The 20396-nt window shown below is 45.4% G+C and overlaps 2 protein-coding genes across 4 annotated transcripts; one reads left to right on the top strand and one right to left on the bottom strand.

Annotated features, from left to right (window-relative positions):
- Positions 1-4149, bottom strand: cnbpa (CCHC-type zinc finger, nucleic acid binding protein a; the record flags this gene model as incomplete). Of its 2 annotated transcripts, none has more annotated exons than XM_080015913.1 (5): positions 1-1034; positions 1200-1398; positions 1643-1708; positions 1980-2097; positions 4072-4149. In XM_080015913.1, 5 exons carry the CDS (start codon positions 4147-4149, stop codon positions 917-919), a joined length of 579 nt encoding a protein of 192 aa, XP_079872039.1. In that variant the 3' UTR covers positions 1-916. The 2 variants fall into 2 exon arrangements, with proteins under 2 accessions (XP_079872039.1, XP_079872038.1); XM_080015912.1 differs by lacking the exon at positions 4072-4149 and adding an exon at positions 3888-4047.
- Positions 4150-7075: 2926 nt separating this feature from the next.
- Positions 7076-18947, top strand: raf1a (Raf-1 proto-oncogene, serine/threonine kinase a). 2 transcript variants are annotated; one of them, XM_080015190.1, is made up of 18 exons: positions 7076-7434; positions 9563-9782; positions 9944-10056; positions 10182-10284; positions 10435-10592; positions 11065-11157; positions 12912-13065; positions 13460-13579; positions 13756-13780; positions 13908-14017; positions 14128-14245; positions 14352-14436; positions 14588-14764; positions 14878-14924; positions 15030-15148; positions 15269-15400; positions 17523-17657; positions 17755-18947. In XM_080015190.1, the coding sequence occupies exons 2-18, from the start codon at positions 9582-9584 to the stop codon at positions 17896-17898; spliced, it is 2034 nt and encodes a 677-aa protein (XP_079871316.1). In that variant the 5' UTR covers positions 7076-7434; positions 9563-9581; the 3' UTR covers positions 17899-18947. The 2 variants fall into 2 exon arrangements, with proteins under 2 accessions (XP_079871316.1, XP_079871317.1); XM_080015191.1 differs by lacking the exon at positions 13460-13579.
- The last annotated feature ends 1449 nt before the right edge of the window (positions 18948-20396 follow it).

The following is a 20396-nucleotide window of genomic DNA, read 5'->3' as shown; positions in this document are numbered from 1 at the left end:
AACTTTCTCCCCGTGCTCCTCCAGCTTTATTGATAGTTTAAAATTACATTTCTATTTTCTAGGACTCAAGTTGCATTTTCCTTCCGACTTAAAAACAGAGTACAAGCAAATGGTATTTTTACAGTAGTCTAAGTGATATTGTACAAAAATAACATTTGATTTCTGTGAAAACATTTTTCATTCCCAAATAACTCCTAATTCAGCTGATCTGACAACTCTTGATGCTAATTTCAGTCAAGGTAAAAAAAAAAAAATAATAAAAAAAATAAAATAAAAAATGAAATCCAAAGCCATCATCTTAAAGGAAACTTCTACCTTGGACTTGAACATGATACTTAAATTGTAAACAGATTTCTATAAAAAGATATTACTTTTGTAACTGCAAAGTTTTATATCTTAACAATATAGCTTGATTTTATGTTACCGCCCACTTAGCTGCTTGTAGGGCTCAGATGCATCTTGTTGTGAACTGTTTCCCGTGTCTTACTCTCTTGGCGAACTCTTAGCCCACTATAACAAACCAAAATGACCATAGGTAGGAGGTTTGCATTTACTCCCTTCTTGTTCCACGTCTTACTGAGACTCGCTTCCTCAAGCCCAGAGGTCCTACACATCCCACATATTTAGTCCCATTCATATTTTTTTTTTTCTTCTTTTTTTAATCTCTGATCACCAGTGGCTTGGAAAGGGGGGTTTCTTTAACAAAGCATTATACATAACACCGCTATCAAACTAAAACATTTTGTATTGAATGCAGAAAGATTTTTTTCACCCCTTTCATTGTATTACATGTCGAGAGGCTCACTGGCCTGGGACTAGCCTCTGTTAGCCAACCTTTGGCCAGTGAAGAGGATTCAGAGAAAATAATACAACCAACCATCAATCTGAAAAAAGGAGGGGCAACAAAGGGCACTGATTATGCGGTGGCTTCTATGGTGCACTCTTTTGCCAGGTGGCCCGACTTTCCACAGTTGTAGCAGTTCATCTCATTGGTTTTACCGCAACGAACTGCAACGTGACCAATTTCGCCACACCTAGAAAGGCAGAAGAATTACTTAGTTTTGGAACAGCAATTCAGGTATTTGTCAAATGAGGTTACATAATAAAAGAAAAAAGTTTGTGTGTGTGTGTGTGTGTGTATTAAGGCTTTCCAAAATTGAACAAGGTGTCAAACAAAATAAGTCATTGCCCACTCTCACCTGTAGCATTTCACTTTTTCACAAAGCTTCTGGATGTGTCCAAAGCCTCCGCAAGAGTAGCACTTCTGCTCATGGGCATGGTCACAGTCTCGGGCTACATGGCCAGCTTTGCCACAGCTGTAGCAGACCTGCTCCCTCTCCTTCTTGGGCTCCTTGCAGTCCCGGGAAATGTGACCACTCCTATGGCAGTTGTAGCAAGCTAAACGGAAGAAATTAACATGCATTATGAGTGAAAACATGAACGTTAATGTCCAATGCAAATTGTTCCTTCAAAAGATGGTGTCATAGTGATGGTAATCATAGTACTATTTTACTGTTAAGTTGACAGCTTGGATGGTATTTACCGTTACCTATTGGGAAAATCGGAATACATTGCAATACATTAAAATGGGAACTTCTTATTGAAACACAATTTTTTTCCCAACTAGACTAGAAATACCCACCATCCTCGGTTTGTTCACAGTCCCTGGCAATGTGACCTTGGTCTCCACATCTATAGCAGAACAGGTCTGAAAAATTAATTTTGCACAATTAGTCCATAGTTAAGATCACTTTCGGCAATTGTGGCAACTCAAAGCGGTCGGGGGCCAACGTCCATCCCGTAAACACCACACAAGAGGCAAATTCGCACTTAGAATGGTGTGAAACAGGTCAACGGGAATGGCAGCATTGCGATGAGCAGTAGAAGTGAGGCAAATATATTGGATTAAAAAAAAAAATCATACAACCTACACAACTACACCAAAATAGCTTTTGGTATAGCATAAAAATGACCCTTGCCTCGTCCGCGGCCTCTGCCACGTCCACCACGCCCGCCAGCATTGGGGCAGTTTTTGATCCAGTGCCCAGTGCGATGGCACCCGAAACACTCGTTGCTGCTGCTGCTCATGTCCATTGTCTAAATGAAACAGTAAAACAAGAAACTCGTTAGATCACACGGTTGATTTTATCAACCCAAACGCTCACAATTAACAGAAGGCACAACGTGGGAACTAGTCATTAAAAAACAAATTCCAAGCTCGACAAAATCAAATATGCTGCAAACAATAAATTGGAAGAATATTGCAAAACTCAAAATCAAATATTTTGCTTCTCCAGGCACCACGACAAATTCCAGCACAAAGACATTAGTGGTCGTCCTTTACGGTTTTTCGATTAAGCAAAATGTTACCTTGAGTTCTGCATCATTGCACAGCTTTATCTAACGTGACAACCTGGGGGAATCTAATGATGTAAAAGAAAGAGGAGCGGAGGAGGGGTTGTTAAAATCTACCCTAACCTAAACACTAGAGCAATCTAAAAGCTAGGCTAACTTACATGATTTCCTCAATGGAATCATGTTGTGTTCAGCACTGGTCAAACTGCTCCAAAGTGTTTGTTGACGACGCTAAAGACGCTAAAGACATAGAGTCGGGAAGAATGTGAGTTAATCAGTAACCACGTCACTCACAACTACAAGGCGCCAGCGCGGTTCACCTTACGACGTCAGCGAGTACGTAGTAATGATGGCATTGTGGTCAAAGTCGCTGCCCCTTGTATTTATTTGGGAGCTCCGCGCCCCCCGGTTTATTTACCTTCATTCTGAGTATTTTCAGAAGAGCCACAACTAACATGACGGCGGCACGGGAGCTTCGCTACCGCCGGTGCTACCCCGTCCCCCGCACCGACATGTCATTAATCAGGTGCCGGCTGTTAGAAAGCGTGTTTGTGCCGGTGAAAGGTTCCGGTTCTTGGGAGATTGGGACCGGGTTCCCGACGAGTCGCTCGGTGCGGGGAGGGAGCGCTTCCGGTGAACGGGGATTAAGTTGTGAATGGAAAGAGCAGTTTAGTTCTGTGAACATTGTGTATATATAAAAAATACATATATCAACAAAACAAAACAAAAAAAGGTGGAAAAATGTGTCCCCCTCCTTATCTCAAAATCACTTATTTTGGCAGAGAGATGCAACGTGTGCAACGCAGAAACAACTTCTGTCAGAAAAACGATGTATTCCGGTGGGACCGAATCAAGTCACATTCCACGTGAATGACGCCGGGCACCTCGTTCTCTAACTCAGTCCACGCTCATTACTTTCAGTTTGGATCCAAAATGCACTATCGTCGAACGCGTCCCGTCGCCCGAGCCGGGGGAGGGGGGGGCGACGACAGACGTGTTGGCTACGGACGAACCGTTCGCGTGGCTGGCATCACTAATTTTAAACCAGTCGTGCAACGCGGACGGGAAAATTATCTCCGTGGAATAATGATAATAATAGATAATAATAATAAGAACGGCCGTCTGTAAAAATAAATTGCCGTTCTGGGTTGTTTATCTCGGCGATCCAGCGCGTTCCGAGGTGGGCTCGGACGCCCAACAACACCCCGGGTGCAGCTGCTTCAGCGCGGGGCCTTGTCACGTTGACGCATTTCGCTTGCTCGCGAGATGGTCGGCGCTAGCTAGCGCTAGCCTCGAGCTCCCAGCCGTTACCCGGGACCGCGGCCTGCTCGGCCACCGTCGGCTCCTCTTATTTACCAGCCGTCGCAAACCCGCCGTTTAAGCCCCGGTGCGTCTGGATAAAAACCGGGGGAGGGGGCCTCGCAACACGGAGGCGATCCGCGGGGAGTAAACGTTCCCGCGCGGACCCCCCCCCCCAACACTCACACACACACACACACACACACACACAGATAGAAGCGGCCGCGGCTGACCAAGCAAGGCCACGAGCCTGGTGTCCAGTCTGCGCGCCGCGGAGACTGGCTCCACTCGGCGGGGGCGGGGGGGGTCGCAACGAGGAACCGAGCGGATGGCGCCGCGCGGTCCACCCGGCCACACGACGCGCCGGGGTGCATGGGTTGAGCGGCGTACGCGGCCGCTACACTGATCAATTCTTACCTGATCGACGTCGTGATTCTGTTTACGCCTCCTTCTGTGAGCTACACGCGGTGTGAACACGAGTTCCTGGCGTGTCATTCGCAGCGCGCGCACACACTGGAAGCGAGAGCTGTCGTTGGCCGCGGAGCTCGATTCCAGCCAATCGGTTAAGAGGCTCTCTCGACACCGCCTCCTGGAACAGCCAATCAGCAGCGACTATTTTGCCTATTTCCAAAGCCGACGCTCAGGCTGTTGCGACACAAAATTACGACAGTATTTGTTATTATTATTATTATTATTATTATTAATTTAATATATTACATAATTATCGTCAATATTCAATTTCTCCTTGTTATATATATAATACGTTGTTGCATATATAATACGTCATTACATTTCGTGTTTATAAGGCTATCCGTAAGATACGGATATGATTTAAAGGGCAAATCATGACACAAAAAAAACAATCATAAAACAAACAAAAATAAATATTGATTTTTAGTTCAATAACAATATATCGACATTTTTTTTTTCTTTTGGAGTCCTAGTAAAACTAAAAGGATGCTGGTGTGTGTTTGGGTGTGTATACATACGCGCATGTGTATGTACGTGACTTCTTCGCTGGTGTAAAGCGACGGCAGCTTCTTTGTAGGGTCAAACAGCGGCTTCTTGTGTTCTTCTTGAGTTTTAATTGTATTGTTGCATTACCCAAATCTTCTGTAACTAAAAGCTATACCATTTTTGCGCGCATTTAACAGCGGCTCGCAAAAACCTCCAGCTTTATGGGGGAGAGTTGTGACATCACAAAGACATCACATGATGATGCACTCCTAGTTGCCGTAGCTACCACTGCACGGTGGACTGGATTTCCTTTATGCACTCTATTTCCCATTGGAAACCTCTTGGGCGAAATGTTGGCACAAAAAGCGGAACATTTCGTTAACCATTGGCCTTCCTGGACTGGCGACAAAATAAGATAAGAACAGATAAAATTAGATATCAATAAAGTACTATTTTATATTGTTATTTTACCATAGTAAGCGTCTTGGGCATGTTGGAAATGTTGTCACAAAAAGTGGAATATCTTGTAATCCATTGGCCAAATCTTTTCAAAGATAATAGCCAGAGATGGAAAATCCGGGTTCAGAAAGTAAATTCCACTTCAACACTTTAGAAATTAGTCAACCCAGAGATTCCAACTAATGAGAGAAATCAGCCGGATCAGTGCATGACTGCAGCAAAAACATGGCAGGAAATTTTCTTTCTGAACCTGGAATTATCCACTTATACACAATGTTTTTATGTGTTTTGCTTGTACTGTATGTGTCTCAAAAACTGGGGGAGTAACATTGTGAAATTGAGCTATAATAATAATATTAATAATAACGTGAGGAATAATAATTTGTGTGCAGCACTGCCAGCATACTTAAGTTCAAAAAAATCTCCACACAACTCTTTAAATGAAATAAATACAAATGAGACCGCCCGTGTCTGAAATGACGATACCTAGATAAATACATAGATGTAATCAGCCAAACACAGTGGAAAAAAGTGAAATGCGCCTACAGACAAATCAAGTCCCCTCATCCTAAATGCTTCCTATTTGAAATGTCCTGTCAAATATAGACAGGCAGCGGTTCAGTGAGACCATGAGGATCTCAGCCCTCTGGCCTGAGTGCTGGTCAGATCAATACAAGTGGGAAAGATATAGCGTCCCAGTCTTAAGGTGGTATCGGTTATAAAGCTAAGAGACAAAATATCTGCGTCCATCCAGATCGGATAGTGGTTATCTCAGCAGTGTTACAATTTAAATATGATAAAACACAACAATGACGCTCAGATGTCATTTAGAGGTAACTTCTATAGAGGGTCGGGGATGCAAGGCTCATGTTGCATCCCTGAAGGAGCACCTTAAGAGGGCCCCACAATGACCAAGCCCTGCCCTCACCCTGTAAGATGGAGATGTATCATCAAAAAGAAAAGGCAAAGTGGCAGAAATCTCAATTTAATTGCACATTAAGACAGCAAGAATATCAAGGCCGATAGGATTATACCAAAGCATAGATGCGGATCGAGATGTAACTTTGGATTCATAATTTCTGCCCCTTTTAAACTGAGCTCGTGATGCTGGTGAGATTTGATCCTAAAGCAGTTGGATGTTTTGCCGACACTAGAACCTGTGAACCGCCTGCGACGCCACAGCAATGCTGAACACATGGTAAGTGACAGAAAAGACCAACTATTTCACATTTGGGTCTTTTTGTTTTTGTTCGTGATCTTGAACAGTATCAACAGAATGTTGAGATGTACGTTGTCCAACGACAACTTATCCGAAGCATTTGTTTATTTTACATAATAATAATAATAATAATAATATTAATAATAATAATAATAATAACAACAACCCAATGATAATAAAATACAAATAATAATAAAGGAGAATGCAGACAACAAATCTGCTATTTAGTTGCCAAACTTCTCTACAAGTCAGTTGTCCGTTGTGTTAATGAAGTTAATTAAGCTTTGTATTATAATGACTTTGTAGGCGGGGTTCCTGATGTAGTTTTTTGGGTTTTTTTTTTATTTTTTTTGCATCTCCCCGCTGTCTCCAGATGATGGTGCAATTGGCTCTCAATGATAATAATAATGGCTGCCCAGTACTCGGCCACGAGCAGCTGCTTTAAAGATGTTTTCCATGAACATTGAACACCGAGAGCCCATAGAGTCACATAGGAGGGCGGCGTGAGGCTCTCTCGACGCGGTGTCGCGCGGATCCTCAACTCCACAGCGCCGCACTAGTTTCAAAACTGTCTAACAATAGATTCTTGTGGACCTCTCGCCATTTGCACGAAGAGCTAAATCACTGACTGTGGAGTGGGTGGGCTCAAGTTGTGTGTGCGTGTGTGTGCGCGTCGCTCTCGCTCTCTCTCTCTCTCTCTCTCTCTCTCTCTCTCTCTCTCTCGCTCGCTCTCTCCCGCAGGTCTTGTTGTGACTGCGAGGTCCAGTTTCAACCGCTGGCGTCAGACAGACGCACGACACACACTCTGAGCACTTTCACCTTCTCCCGGGGACCGCGGACGGTGTTTTAAATCAGAGGATCGCGCTCGTGATCGCGGGGCAGTCCACGCGTGTCTCGGGTGGAGGTGGACCGAACTTAACACTCACGCGCACAGATTTTTTTCATTTTTTTTTTTTTTTCAGGGGTTCTTTTTTTTTTTTTTTTTTTTTAAACGTTCGGAAAAGTTGCGTGTGCGCGTGTGCGTGTTTTGATACCCCCGCCCCCCCCCTTCCTTCGTCCCGCGAGCGCCGCTGCGAATATGATGACGTCACCGACGCCACTTTTTCCTGAAGTTATGGCGGAGCAGAACTTTCCCACTAGTCCCGGTGAGGCCCCGTGTTTCGGTTGTACACAGCTAGTTTTGCGTGCGTGTGTGTGTGTGTGTGTACGTGTGGTTAGGCGTGTGTGCGCGCGCGTGTGTGTGTGTGTGTGTGTGTGTGTGTGTGTTTACACCTTCCGTCTCGCCGCCGTTTGCTCCCAGCGACGCATCGTTTTTGATGAAGTTTCCAGTTCGTGTCGGAGGGGATTTGACTTGAGAAGGATTGTTGTTGTGGGAGTTGAGTTGAGCAGTTCGCCGCCAGGGCCCGCGGGCGTTTATTTATTTATTTATTTGTTTCGTGTATGTATTTTTAAATAAACGATCGGTCGGAAATCCCAATCGGATAGTCCTACCGTTTTAGTCGAATGGGCGACGATCAACCGCGCGTCTCTCGTCGTACTCGTTGCCCGTGAAGAAAGATGTCTTCAGTGTCAGTCCGATGGTCCTCTAGTTGTTCAACTGACCCTCATCTCACCTACATGTAGAACTTCCACACAAAGAAAACAACACAACGCGATGCACATCGCACCGCACGTTTTGCTCTGTTTGTTTGATTGTTTGTTTGTTTTAGTGGTTTTTTTTTATTTTGTCGTTTTTGTTGTTGATGGGGCCACAGCAGCTGTTTTGAAACGCGACCTAGTCTTATGGGATGGTGATAACCACTCACTTTCAGCAGCTTTTGTTTGAACAATGTCTTGTGGGCAACATGTTAAGAGAGGAACGGATAGAGTGGCCCGTGGTGCGAGCAGGGAGACAAACAGTTAAAACCAAGGAAAAGCACAAGACTCAGGCTGATATACATCTTTTTGTTTGTAATGGAAAGGATTACTACTGGAGTTAGTTTGACTTTTTATTTTTTTAATTTAATTGTTTTGGGTTTTTTTTTTTTAGATTGCCTGGCAGCCAAACAGGGGAGTGTGTATTATCTCTGTGCCGTTGAGGTTTCTCTAAGTTTTAGCCAGAGACATAAATATAGTGTTTTATTTTAACAACAGTGTTCCATCTCGGAGTGGCCATCTTGTTCTGCCACTTTGCAATTCTGCTCAGCTTTTACGTACCAAGCGCGGTCATTGCGACCGCTGGTGTCATGGGTCAAGTCCGAATCTGTGAATGTCACACACACCCGCCCTCCGTTTGTCTGCCCGTGCAGACAAACTGTTGGAAGATGTTGGGAGATACTGTAAATGACATGGCTGACCTCTGTGGCCTGGGATTCTCCTCCTTTCACTAGATTGGTTTGTCCACACAAGCCGCCCGACCTTTCGCTTAGTGGGAAGTGAATGGCTTCAGTCCAAAACATTGATGAATGTGGGAGGTTATCTCTTATCTCTTCAATCTTGGTATTACAACATTGTCTTGAAAATAGTCCATGCAAGGGTTAAAGTCGTTCCCATTTTATTGGGCTAATCAGGAGCTGTCGAATATTTAAAGCCGTCTTTGCAGTACCCACTGCATGGAAAGCGCTTTCATGTGAAATGATCAGACCATGTCAGGATGAAAATTCGTAGTCACTACTATGCACGCGGTTGACTTAAAGCTATTTGCCATCTGCGGCAATTGAGCATTCTCAAAAATAAGCCCTGTATTGCAAGCCATGGTCACTTAAAGCTCAGGGCGATATTCCTATTATCGTTTACCATCTTTCAGTGATGTAATATTGTCAGGAAATTGAATCATTGTGTTATCATAAGTTGCGTAGCCCACATGTGTGTGTGTGTGTGCGTGTGCACGTGTGCGTGTGCACGTGTGTGTGTGTGTGTGTGTGTGTGTGTGTGTGTGTGTGTGTGTGTGTGTGTGTGTGTGTGTGTGTGTGTGTGTGTGTGTGTGTGTGTGTGTGTGTGTGTGTGTGTGTGTGTGTGTTTTCAATGTGATTTGTGAACATGGGATATAGACTGTGATACAGTATCAGTGTTCCCTATTGTCATGATAATAAGTTCCTCCATTTCACCCAGCTGTGGTTAAACCCCATTTCATTGTTGTACTCAGTATTTCAAGCGAGTTTAGACCCTGGAAGCTGAAACGACTCTTCGCCGCCGCCCTCACTGAGAGGGAAGAGAGCATTGATGTAATATTGGTAAAGAGGTCATTCGGAGATGTGAGCTGTGTGTAATATTCCGGGTGCCTGTGTGTTCCAGACTATTGAGAGCACTGCTAATGGAGCACCTTCAGGGAGCGTGGAAGACCCTGAGCAACGGCTTTGGAATGAAGGATTCTGTGTTCGAGAACCCCTGCCTTTCCCCCACCATGGTCCAGGGCTTTCCATACCAGCGTCGCTCCTCAGATGACAGCAAGATGCCGGACTCCAAGACGAGCAGCACTATTCGCGTCTACCTCCCCAACCAGCAGCGCACCGTGGTGAGTTTGAGTCTCCGGGCATACACGCCGCCAGGCTTCGTGGAAACACGGCAGCGGCTTTGTAAACAGTTGGTGAGCTGCAAGTAAACAGCTCTGTTAACCTTCCGCAAAGGATAAATAATACATTGCTGCGCTGTGCGTGCCCTGCCGCGCTCTTCCAGGTGAACGTGCGGCCAGGCATAACTCTGCACAGTTGCCTCATCAAAGCCCTGAAGGTGCGGGGCCTGCAGCCCGAGTGCTGCGCCGTCTTCAGGCTGCATCCCGGCCAGAGGAGGTAAATACCGGTCTCGCCTGCATCCGGAGGAGGGGAAAAGCGTTAAGAGGTCCTTTCTCCCATGTCCAGGGCATCGTCCGCTTCAAAGAAACAATGTCACAACTTTCGTTCTTTTTTCACGACAGTAAAAAACTACGCATGGATTGGAACACGGACTCCACCTTACTGATCGGAGAAGAGCTGCTGGTGGAGGTCTTGGACCACGTTCCTCTCACGACACACAATTTTGTGAGCTTTATTATTGTTATTTTTTCCTCCTTCTACAAATAACACAATCAGATGCTCAAAAGTGCATTCCCCCCCCCCCCTCCATTTTTAATGTGATACATCCTACCAAGTGATAAATATTTAACTCTACCCTTCTCTGCACATTTTCAGGTTCGGAAAACATTTTTAAAGTTAGCCTTCTGTGATATCTGCCAGAAGTTTCTTTTAAATGGCTTCCGTTGCCAAACGTGCGGCTACAAATTCCATGAGCACTGTAGCACCAAAGTCCCCACGATGTGTGTCGACTGGAGCAACATCAGGCAGCTCCTGTAAGTTTTTATTTTTCTACACATGAGCGTCCTGTGAATAAGCCTCCGACCTTTTTATTTTAGAAGCTCCTTTGAGAAAGGGCTATCACCAGGAAGTTAACATTTGTTGTCTGGTTTGCATGTTGAGTTTTGTTCTTTTACATTATTTTACATTCTTGGTGCGGCACTGGGCGTCGTGACTCAAGTTGCCATGATAAAACCGTGAGAATATTGTGAGCCGATGAGAATAATCCGTCCCGACTTATGGGTGCTGCTTTGCGTGCTTGTACTGAGAATAAAGTGTTGCTTTGCCTGCCCGCCTCAGCACTGATATACTGTATATCCATGACAGTTCAGAAATAAGCTCCTTCAGTCTGAAAAGCATTGTAGTTGTTGAGACCGTGCGATCCAGCAAGTCTCTCCTCATTCATCACAAGTTGCATTCACTCCTTTTTTATTTTTATTTAATCATTTATTTTTATTTTTTTCTAAGGTTGTTCCCGACTCCAGGTGAGAGCGGCGGCCCGTCCTTGCCCCCGCTGACATCTCGACGAATGAGAGAATCCTTGACCAGGTTTCCAAACAGGTAAAGATTCAGTCGAAAACCACGGCCTGTCCTCAGACCGTTCGCCGCCGTGCTCGCGCCGAACCTGTTTGGTGACTACGGCCCGGCTACTCTCACCACACATGACTTGGAAGCAGGAAGCACAAGAAAAATGCTGTATGCTCCTTGTTTGTGTTTTTCTTTGTGTTGTTTTTTTTTAAATTTATTTATTTTTTTCCCAGAGATAAGATTTGTCCAGCAGTTTCATTCCACCTCATCGATTGTTTGTATTGTACGTTAGGTATGTCGCTCACCAACTACAGCGTTGTTTATACTCAATGGTAATGCATATTAATGACGATTAATACAATGGTAGTTGTCTAATTACGTCTCAGCTTTATTGGGGCTTAACCAGTCCAGTGAGCTGATGTAACAGGAGGGGTGAAAAGAAACTGTTGTTGTAGGCGCTCTCAAAAGAGTTTTAAAAAAGCACTCCTAGCTGCCAAATGAACACTCACAGTATTCAAGTATCAGGTTGTTCCATGCCGAGCATCACAAATACTCTTTCAAAACATGGTTTTGTATTGCCAAAAGGGGGATTTGTTCTCATGGGGTGTACTCCATGGTCATGAGTGTGGATGTGTGGTGTAATATAATCTTTGTTTATATACGTCAGTGGAAAGGAGTCCCACTTTCCTTTTTTTTTTTTTTTTTCTCCCTCTTCTCTCACACCACTTTGATGATCCTGTTTAAATGAGGTTCCACACACACACACACACACATACAAACAAATACATACATACATACACACACACACACGCGCACACACAGCTACTCCTCTGAGTGTATAGTCCATTTTAGTAAGATAAAATATTGTTTTGATGGTTTCTTGACATTTCGAATCGCAACGTGGATCTTACACGGATCTTTCCACCGGAACCAGTAAAGTGCACAAAAATTAGATTTTTTTATTTAATTTTTATTTTTCCGGTTGATCTTTGCACTGTACGTCTGAGCCAATGTAAGCATTGGCATAGGTCAATAGTGAAATATGGCGACACAATTGAGCCAAAGAATTGGACAGTGTCATGTCCCTTTTAAGGGGGATGGTAGCTCAGGCGGTAGAGCTGGTGGTCTAGTGATCTAAAGGTTGCTGGTTCGATCCCAGGCTCCTCCTGCTAGCATGCTGTAGTGTCCTTGAGCAAGACACTTAACCCCTAATTGCTCCTGATGGCTGCGTCCGTCGGTGTTTGAACAATTGTAAGTCGCTTTGGATAAAAGCGTCTGCTAAATGACTAAAATGTAAATGTAAATGTAAAATGTTTTGGCTTGCAGATATAATTTTTTCCCAAAATTCGCATTGATAACTGCGACGTAAAATGCGTCTTCTGACCGTCCTATTCTCGTGTGTTTTTAACCCTTACAAGCAATATTTCTCGCTAAAAGAGCCTTTTCCTGCCAGAGGACGCTGGAGCAGCAGCAGGTATCACAGCTGTCTGACGGAGATGATGCCTGAATTGAGAAAGCGAGAGAAGAGGAGAAATAGAGATTAAAAAAAAATATATATATATTTAAATACATTTAAAAAAGCCCTGAAATCTTCCGAAACACCCACCACATCCTTGTCAGGTTCAATTTTGAAGAAGTTGCCACAGTTTTCACCGGCATTCTGTGTTGTGTTTCTATCGTTTTCGGCACAACACCGACACAACCGCTGCAGTGTCGGTTGAAGTCGTTGCTCAACCTCCGCGTGTCTCACCGCTGTGTTGTTCTCTCTCCCGCCCTCTCTCCGCCAGCTCTATGCACCGCTACTCCACCCCTCATGCTTTCAACTACACCACGTCGTACCCGCCCCCGGGAGGCGCTCTCTCCCAGAGGCAGCGCTCCACCTCCACGCCCAACGTCCACATGGTCAGCACCACCCTGCCCGTAGACAGCAGCATGATCGAGGTAACTGATCAAGTGGGGGTGCAGCCGCTCCTTAAAGTACCCCGCCCGAGAGCGCCCTTACCCCTCCCCGCGTGCTCGGCGGTTCACCCCACCCCCCACCCCCAGATCCTCTCTTTCTGTTTGCGTAATGCCGTTCACTTCATCTTCCCTTTGTACTTAGCCCCGACTTCCCCTTCTGAGCACTTCTGTTTTCCGTCTCGATGTCAGCGTAGCCGTCATATTTGGCTCCAGAGTTTCGATTGGCCAAGGCACCTCCTGCCCCACATCCCCCCACCCCCACTTGCAATCTGTCATCTTTTCTTTCTTTCCTTCCTCACTTTCCTTGAATCTCTTCCTGCCCCCCTCCTGCCTCATCGTCACTGGTCCTGTGTGTGGTCCCCTGCTGGGGGAGTAGCTAGACTGCCTGAATGCCTCCCCCAGCTCCTGGTGCCACAGGTTCTGGCTGAAGAGGAGAGTAGGTATTGTCCACTTCTCCCGCTCTCTCGTGGAGGCGACCTCCGAGAGCCCGGAAAAGGTTAGAAGGCGCGGTCTGTGTGCGGTCTGCACGGCATGCCTTGAAAACAGGGTATTCACAAAACCCAAGAGTGAAGTCTTTAGTGACTATATCCTTTCTATATGTATCCCATATCCTATCTATTTTGATGAAGCTGATAGATTTTTTTTTTGCTCTTGTCTTTTTTTTCACTCTAGGATGCAATGCGAGATCATGATTCTGGTAAGACTCACTGACTGACCGCTGCGATGGGCGACGGATTTATCATTTGTCATCATGAGCTTTGTGACATGTATTGTTAGACCGTGCGTATGGTTTTCCATATAAAAGTTTTGGTGTCCGTATTTAGCGGGGAGTTCCCCCAGTCAGAGCCCAACCGGTTGGTCCCAGTCTAAAACCCCGGCGCCGGCCCAGCGAGAGAGGGCCACATCTTTCAACACTCAGGAGAAAAATAAAATCGTACGTCCACAATCTCTCTTGTTGACTCCTGTTTGATGAGGATAAAAGACAAGAGTTTGTGTAGGTAGATGATGGTATGTCCCCCCCCCCCTTTTTTTCTGTTCATGCAGCGGCCCCGGGACAAGCGGGACTCGAGCTATTACTGGGAGATCGAAGCCAGCGAGGTGTTTTTACAGTCCCGCATCGGTTCCGGCTCCTTTGGGACGGTATACAAAGGGAAATGGCACGGTAGGATTTCTTCTGAATGGGGGGGGGGGGATTTATAACTCATATGTTAAATTTAAAATACTATTTGCTGTTTCTGGTACAAAAAACTTTCATTCTAATTCCTCAGGCGATGTAGCAGTAAAGATTCTTAAGGTGACCGACCCCACGCCAGAGCAGTTCCAGGCTTTCCGAAATGAGGTGGCGGTTCTAAGGTAAGAAGATGTGTATGGGAACTGTTTTAACAATGTGTTGTTTTTTTGTTTTGTTTTTTAACTATTGACCACAGTTGCTAGGATCTCTTCTTCTTTATATTGATACTGAATAATTATCCGACTTCCCATTGACCGTTGCCTCTGGTCGCAGGAAAACACGACATGTCAACATCCTGTTGTTCATGGGCTACATGACGAAGGACAACCTGGCCATTGTGACCCAGTGGTGTGAGGGCAGCAGCCTCTACAAGCACCTCCACGTCCAGGAGACCAACTTCCAGATGTTCCAGCTCATAGACATTGCTAGGCAGACGGCTCAGGGCATGGAGTAAGGATTCGACGCGACATGCGATACGACGTACCCATGAGCATGAGATGACGGGACATTTGAGCTTTAATTTATTTTCTTTCTTCCCCCCCCCCCCCCCCCCCCATTCGCAGCTATTTGCACGCAAAGAACATCATCCATCGAGACATGAAGTCCAACAGTATCCTTTCCATCGACTTCTGCGGAGCCGATTGAAATGGCCTCGTCCTCACTGGCTTTGCCTTGTTCAGGCCTTTGTTTGAGTCGTTCCTTGACGGCGGTGTAGACATCTTCTTGCATGAAGGGCTCACGGTAAAAATCGGGGACTTTGGGCTGGCCACGGTGAAGGCCAGGTGGAGCGGCTCCCATCAGGTGGAGCAGCCTTCTGGCTCCATTCTGTGGATGGTAACGTTGTCCTCTCCGATCGCCGTAGGATCTCAAAGTCACCGTGCGACAAAAGATACCTTTGTAAAAATCCGATACAAAAGCCCCTCATACCTTTTCCTCCCCTTATCTTTGGTAAAGGCTCCCGAGGTGATCAGAATGCAGGACAACAACCCCTACAGCTTCCAGTCAGATGTGTATTCCTACGGCGTTGTTCTTTACGAGCTGATGACAGGAGAGCTCCCCTACTCCCAGATCGCCAACAGAGACCAGGTGAGGCCCCGGCCTTCGAAAAGCACCACGTGACGGCGCATCATGTGCAAAGATCCAGTGTACCTCATGTTTTCACTCCTCCTGTATACTATCTACAAAGGGGGTGGGGAAACCACAGTTTGACAGAAAGTAAAGGCCCGTAACCTTTGGAAACCTTGTTTGACTGAATGACGTCCCACAGGACTGGGATGCATGACCCACTTTTGGACACGTGCCTCAGTTTTCTTCCCGGTGCGGTGTCGGGTTGTGAGCCCCGGGCCCCAGGGCGACGTAAAGGCTCCGGTTCTCTGCTAGACTAGGAAGGTGCTCCTAGAGCTGGCTTTAGGCCCGACAGAGAATGGCAACGGTCACCCTGGAGCCGGCGGTCTAATTTTAGACTCGGTAACCAAACCTTAAGAGCGTGTGTGTGAATGCTTTTATGTCGTTATATGTCAACTCCGAACTGCATCACACCAGTCCCGTGTTTAGTGCATGAGCCGCCTGTTTCCAGTTGCACTTATTATTAAATGTTTATGCTAATACACCAACTCTAAAAGTAGATTTTTTTTTTTTTATCCTTTATGGAATTGCTTCGTCCTCAGTTGACCTGGCAGACACAGGGTGGTTTTAATCATCCGTGCCATGACGATAGCTTACGGCGCCCCTAGACGACATGACTTTCGACGTCCCGACGTCACTGGAGTGTTCACACAATCCTTTCCAGTAAATGTTTTTGTCTTGCGGACGTTCGAACCTCACGACGCGCCCCAGACGGGGGTGTTCACACTACATGATCCTACACTCAGCGAGCGGCAAAGAGCCGCGGGAGACGGCTGCTGTCTCGTGCAAACACACCCGAGACCTGACCCAGACTTGGCCATTTTCAACGTTACTTTGCCAAAATTAACAAAATAAATAAATAAATAAATAAATAAAAACACTAACGGAGCTTTATAGCGAAGAAAGGTTTGCTGTTGTAGTAGCGTGTCTGCTTGTTTCGTCTGTGCCAAGAAAAATGGGACATTACATAGAATTTGGAGCAGGAGCGGTTGGGCATACGCGGACTGTGTGGATTAATCCTGCAGAGAGTTGGAGATCAATTATTATTATTATAAATTGCGTCGCAAATAGTGAAGTGGAACTAAAAAACCTAAGTCCTTTATTTTAATATACATGCATTCCATGTATGCTTCTGCCCCCTGATTTCCCCTCGCTCCGTGTCTTACACTCTCATTGGCTGTAGCTCTTTGCTGCGGTCTTTGGACTCCCCAGCAGATCCAGATATTTAGCCTGCTGGATATCTCTTGGATGTCTACGACGCATCCTCTAGGGTACAGTGATCTCTGGGATCGCGTCTTTTACAGTTCACGCATGGTGGTCATCTGTCATGGGAGCGAGTGCCGATTTGACTCTGATCCGGGGCTTTTGTGGGCGATTCAAGTTCAAGAGATTATTTGTCACATACATACACATACGGTCGTACATATATGCAGTGAAATGTCATGATACCCGGTGATTACGCACAAGCTCTATAAGCTCGAAAAATACTCAAATGTGCGTAATCGACACGTGGTGCTTGCGCAGGCGGCCGCAAGGCAAGACAACTAATCCAATAATAGGATTAGTTGTCTGTGTTGTATTAAATATACATCTAAATCCTCCTAAATGAAACTTTACCATAACTTACCTTCAGTACTTACCTCACAGAGTAGAAATCCTAACACAGGGAAATGAAAATGTAATTTTTATTGTTATATATACTGTTGGACAAGGCCACTTGGACAAGGACCACATCGTGATGCTAGACCAGTAGCTGTGTGATTGTTACGCAAGTAGCTGTGCGATATTGTTTCGTTAGAAGCAGTGCGATATTGTTTTGTAAATAGCTGTGCGATATTGTTTCGGAAGTAGCTGTGCGACCACAAAAAAACATCTGCGAGTGGAAAACCAGGCTACGGTTTTGTCGTCTGAACTGCGCATTAAGTGTTGCAGGTGCTTCTCCAGGCTCTCTCTACCCATAAAAACGCAGTCAGGCTGTTTACCAGGGAATAATTTCCATCTCATTTTATCTCAAACACTTCCATATATCAAACTTTGGCCTTTTTTATTTAATATCGGTATTCCCTCCCCCTCCACCACTCAGATTATCTTCATGGTGGGTCGGGGCTACTTGTCCCCGGACTTCAGCAAGCTCTACAAGAGCTGCCCCAAAGCCATGAAGAGGCTGGTGGCCGACTGCATCAAGAAGTCCAAGGACGAGCGCCCGCTCTTCCCTCAGGTAAAGCAGGAGAGCGCAGTCCGGCTGACAATAGTTTTGTTTTGTTTTCTGGTTGAATTGAGGAATATGCCCTGCCCTTACGTATTGCTTCTTCCAGATTCTATCATCCATCGAGCTTCTCCAGCATGCACTCCCTAAGATAAACCGCAGTACCTCAGAACCCTCCCTGCACAGAGCCTCGCACACCGAGGACATCAACGTCTGCACGCTGACCTCCACCCGCCTGCTGCCCGTCTTCTAGACGCAGACGACGTTGCCCCTTCCTCCTCCACTTTTCCTCCTTCTTCCCTACGCTTTCTATAAATATCTAGGCAAAAAAAATAAAATAAGGTCAATTCTGCTCACCTCCATCTGCCTCCCGCAATGTTACGAGATCTGTTCAGACCCAGTTACTGACTCGGACACACAAAAACGCACCTTGTATTTAAGGTGCGTCGGAAGAAAGGAGGCGGTGGAAGTGAACGGCGCTTGGGGATGGAGGCTGTGGAGTCCTCCAGCGGCTCCGTTTGGAGCGGTGCAGTTGGCAGATATTGTAAATATGTGCACGCAGACCTGCGCAGGGACAGAAAGTCAAAACTTTTGAAGGAACCTCGAGAGGGCGAGACGAGACGCTTTCTCCCTTCCGTCCGGTCGTCCTGGTTTCTGAGGAAGAGGACGATCCCCGCCTACTTGCCTTAAGACGAAACTACGCTCCCGCACAGCTTCGCCTCCTGTGGTTCGCAAACCAATCGGTTGGATGTAGGTTTTTATTTTTTTGTCGTTTTTTTTTTTAGTTGCACAATTGGTATCCGGTGTTTTTTTTTTTTTTTTGTTGGTTGTTTTTTTTTGTTTTTGTTTTTTTTGCATTGTCTTCATCTAAATGAAATGGATCTGGGAAATTATTTTTGCCGTCAATGTATTCAAAATTCCTTTACTGTATTTTGTTTTTGAAGGGGGGGCTGGGGTTGGTGGGAGAATATAGCGACAGACAGCGAGCAAACATAATTAAGGAAAATATTGATTGCACATTTTTAGCAAAAGCAATGTCTGTTTTGACAGTCCATATGTTTTATCCATCGCTTTGATTGCTCTGATCTGGAGATACCCACATATTTGCAAAGTTATTCTCATGGGTAGATTGTCATAAGCTGGATATTTGGCTGTTGTCTTAAATATTTAAAAATGATTTGGAAACTAATTACATTGGTCTATCATTTTGTCTGGAAGGAGATTAAATGTTTTATTGTAAAATTGGTGAGAAAGTTGTTTATTCATTGTTTTAATAAAAATTAAGTTAAATTCCATAGCTTATGTGGAGTCTTTGTATTAATTTGCTTACTACTCTTTTATCCTAATATACTGTATAATATGCCTCATTCATTTATTTGTTCATTCATTTGTCCTCATGCTGAATTGGTGTCTTGCTCAGAGACCTGTATTATGACAATGGGGGAAAAAATGCCCTTAAACCATCAGATTATCCTGATTATTTTCTTGTTTGCTGCCTGGAGGCGAATGCTCACACATGTGCCAGACTTTGTGGCAGGGTGTGATGTTTGTCGAAACAGTAGCAGCGTGGTGCAACATCACCGGGGAACTGGCTTAGACACGCAACTGGGGGACTCCACCTCCAGCTGATGCCACTGGCAAGGGAAGCAGAATAACAATCGGCCCCGAAGCATTGGACATGTGGTCGAACGGGGGGGGGGGGGCGGTCGTCTTCTGCTTTTAGGTAAACATCCAAGGTCTTTTTCCTACCGGGCAACACTGCAGGCCTTGGTCCGTCTGCTAAATACAAATATAAAGGTCACCACTTCCACATCAGATCAATGCCTTCCTATCTTACGCTGTTTGCCTTGTATTTCTGCAACAAATGTCTATTGGATGTTAGATGACAGGGGAACCAGGAAAGAGGTGTCGCACCAAGTACCATAAAAATGTACTAAATTAAAGTTACTGGCACCTATACTTATTCAACCTATTCTTCACAGAACAACAAGCAGACTTCTTTTTGATGCGGACCCAATGAATGAATACACATGCAGGTGCTGATAAAGGGCCTTGCCTGCAGTGAAATCCAACGCTGCATTGCGTACTTCTACCACTAGATGGAAACAAATCGCCTTTTCTTTTCCGCCGAGACGTCAGCAAATCATTTTGGGCATTTATTGAGCAGAGCAAACACGAGGCTCTAACTCCGCAGTCACTATCATCTTGCCAAAGGGGGAGAACCCGAATGCGTTTGACGGTATGATTTTCCACGCACGGGAAGGTTTTTTATTTTTATTTTTTTTTGAAAAGCAGCTCCATCTGTCCACGTGGAGGCGCATCTCAGCCGCCCTCTGCAGCTGCGGATGAGCATCCCCATCTGACCCGGGGATCACTGGGCAGGGGAGCTGCAGCTCTGTAAACCTGGCCTCGGAATTGATTTATTCTTTCGACTATTGAAATGTGGCATTACCAGCACACATGTTCCTATCTGACTGTTGACCCTTATGATGTCATGCATCCATTTGTCCCGAATGCATCCTGAATATCTTTCGCTGCGTAGGCAATGCAGTCGTTACCAATATGCATGATCAGTCACGACTTCTCAGTGAAATACAATTCCACCACAGAAACACATGTTTGAAGGACTGAGACAACAGTTAAAAAACAAAAATTGTCAGGAGTCCACAAAGAGGCGCGGGCAAAATGGTGAGCCAAACTTAATAACCGAAGTGGATGGAGCAGGAACTGTGACAGCGCAATCTTTTTGAT

Source organism: Zeus faber (genome assembly GCF_960531495.2).
Source record: "Zeus faber genome assembly, chromosome: 15".
Classification (NCBI taxonomy): domain Eukaryota; kingdom Metazoa; phylum Chordata; class Actinopteri; order Zeiformes; family Zeidae; genus Zeus; species Zeus faber.
This window is presented reverse-complemented; position numbering and strand designations above follow the sequence as displayed.

Bases quoted from the DNA above. Each gene is read 5' to 3' on its own strand.
- raf1a (XM_080015190.1), top strand. From the start codon at position 9,582: ATGGAGCACCTTCAGGGAGCGTGGAAGACCCTGAGCAACGGCTTTGGA. The intron at 10,593-11,064 runs GTAAGTTTTTAT...TTTTTTTCTAAG, and splicing joins AGCAACATCAGGCAGCTCCT to GTTGTTCCCGACTCCAGGTG. The intron at 11,158-12,911 runs GTAAAGATTCAG...TCTCTCCGCCAG, and splicing joins TTGACCAGGTTTCCAAACAG to CTCTATGCACCGCTACTCCA.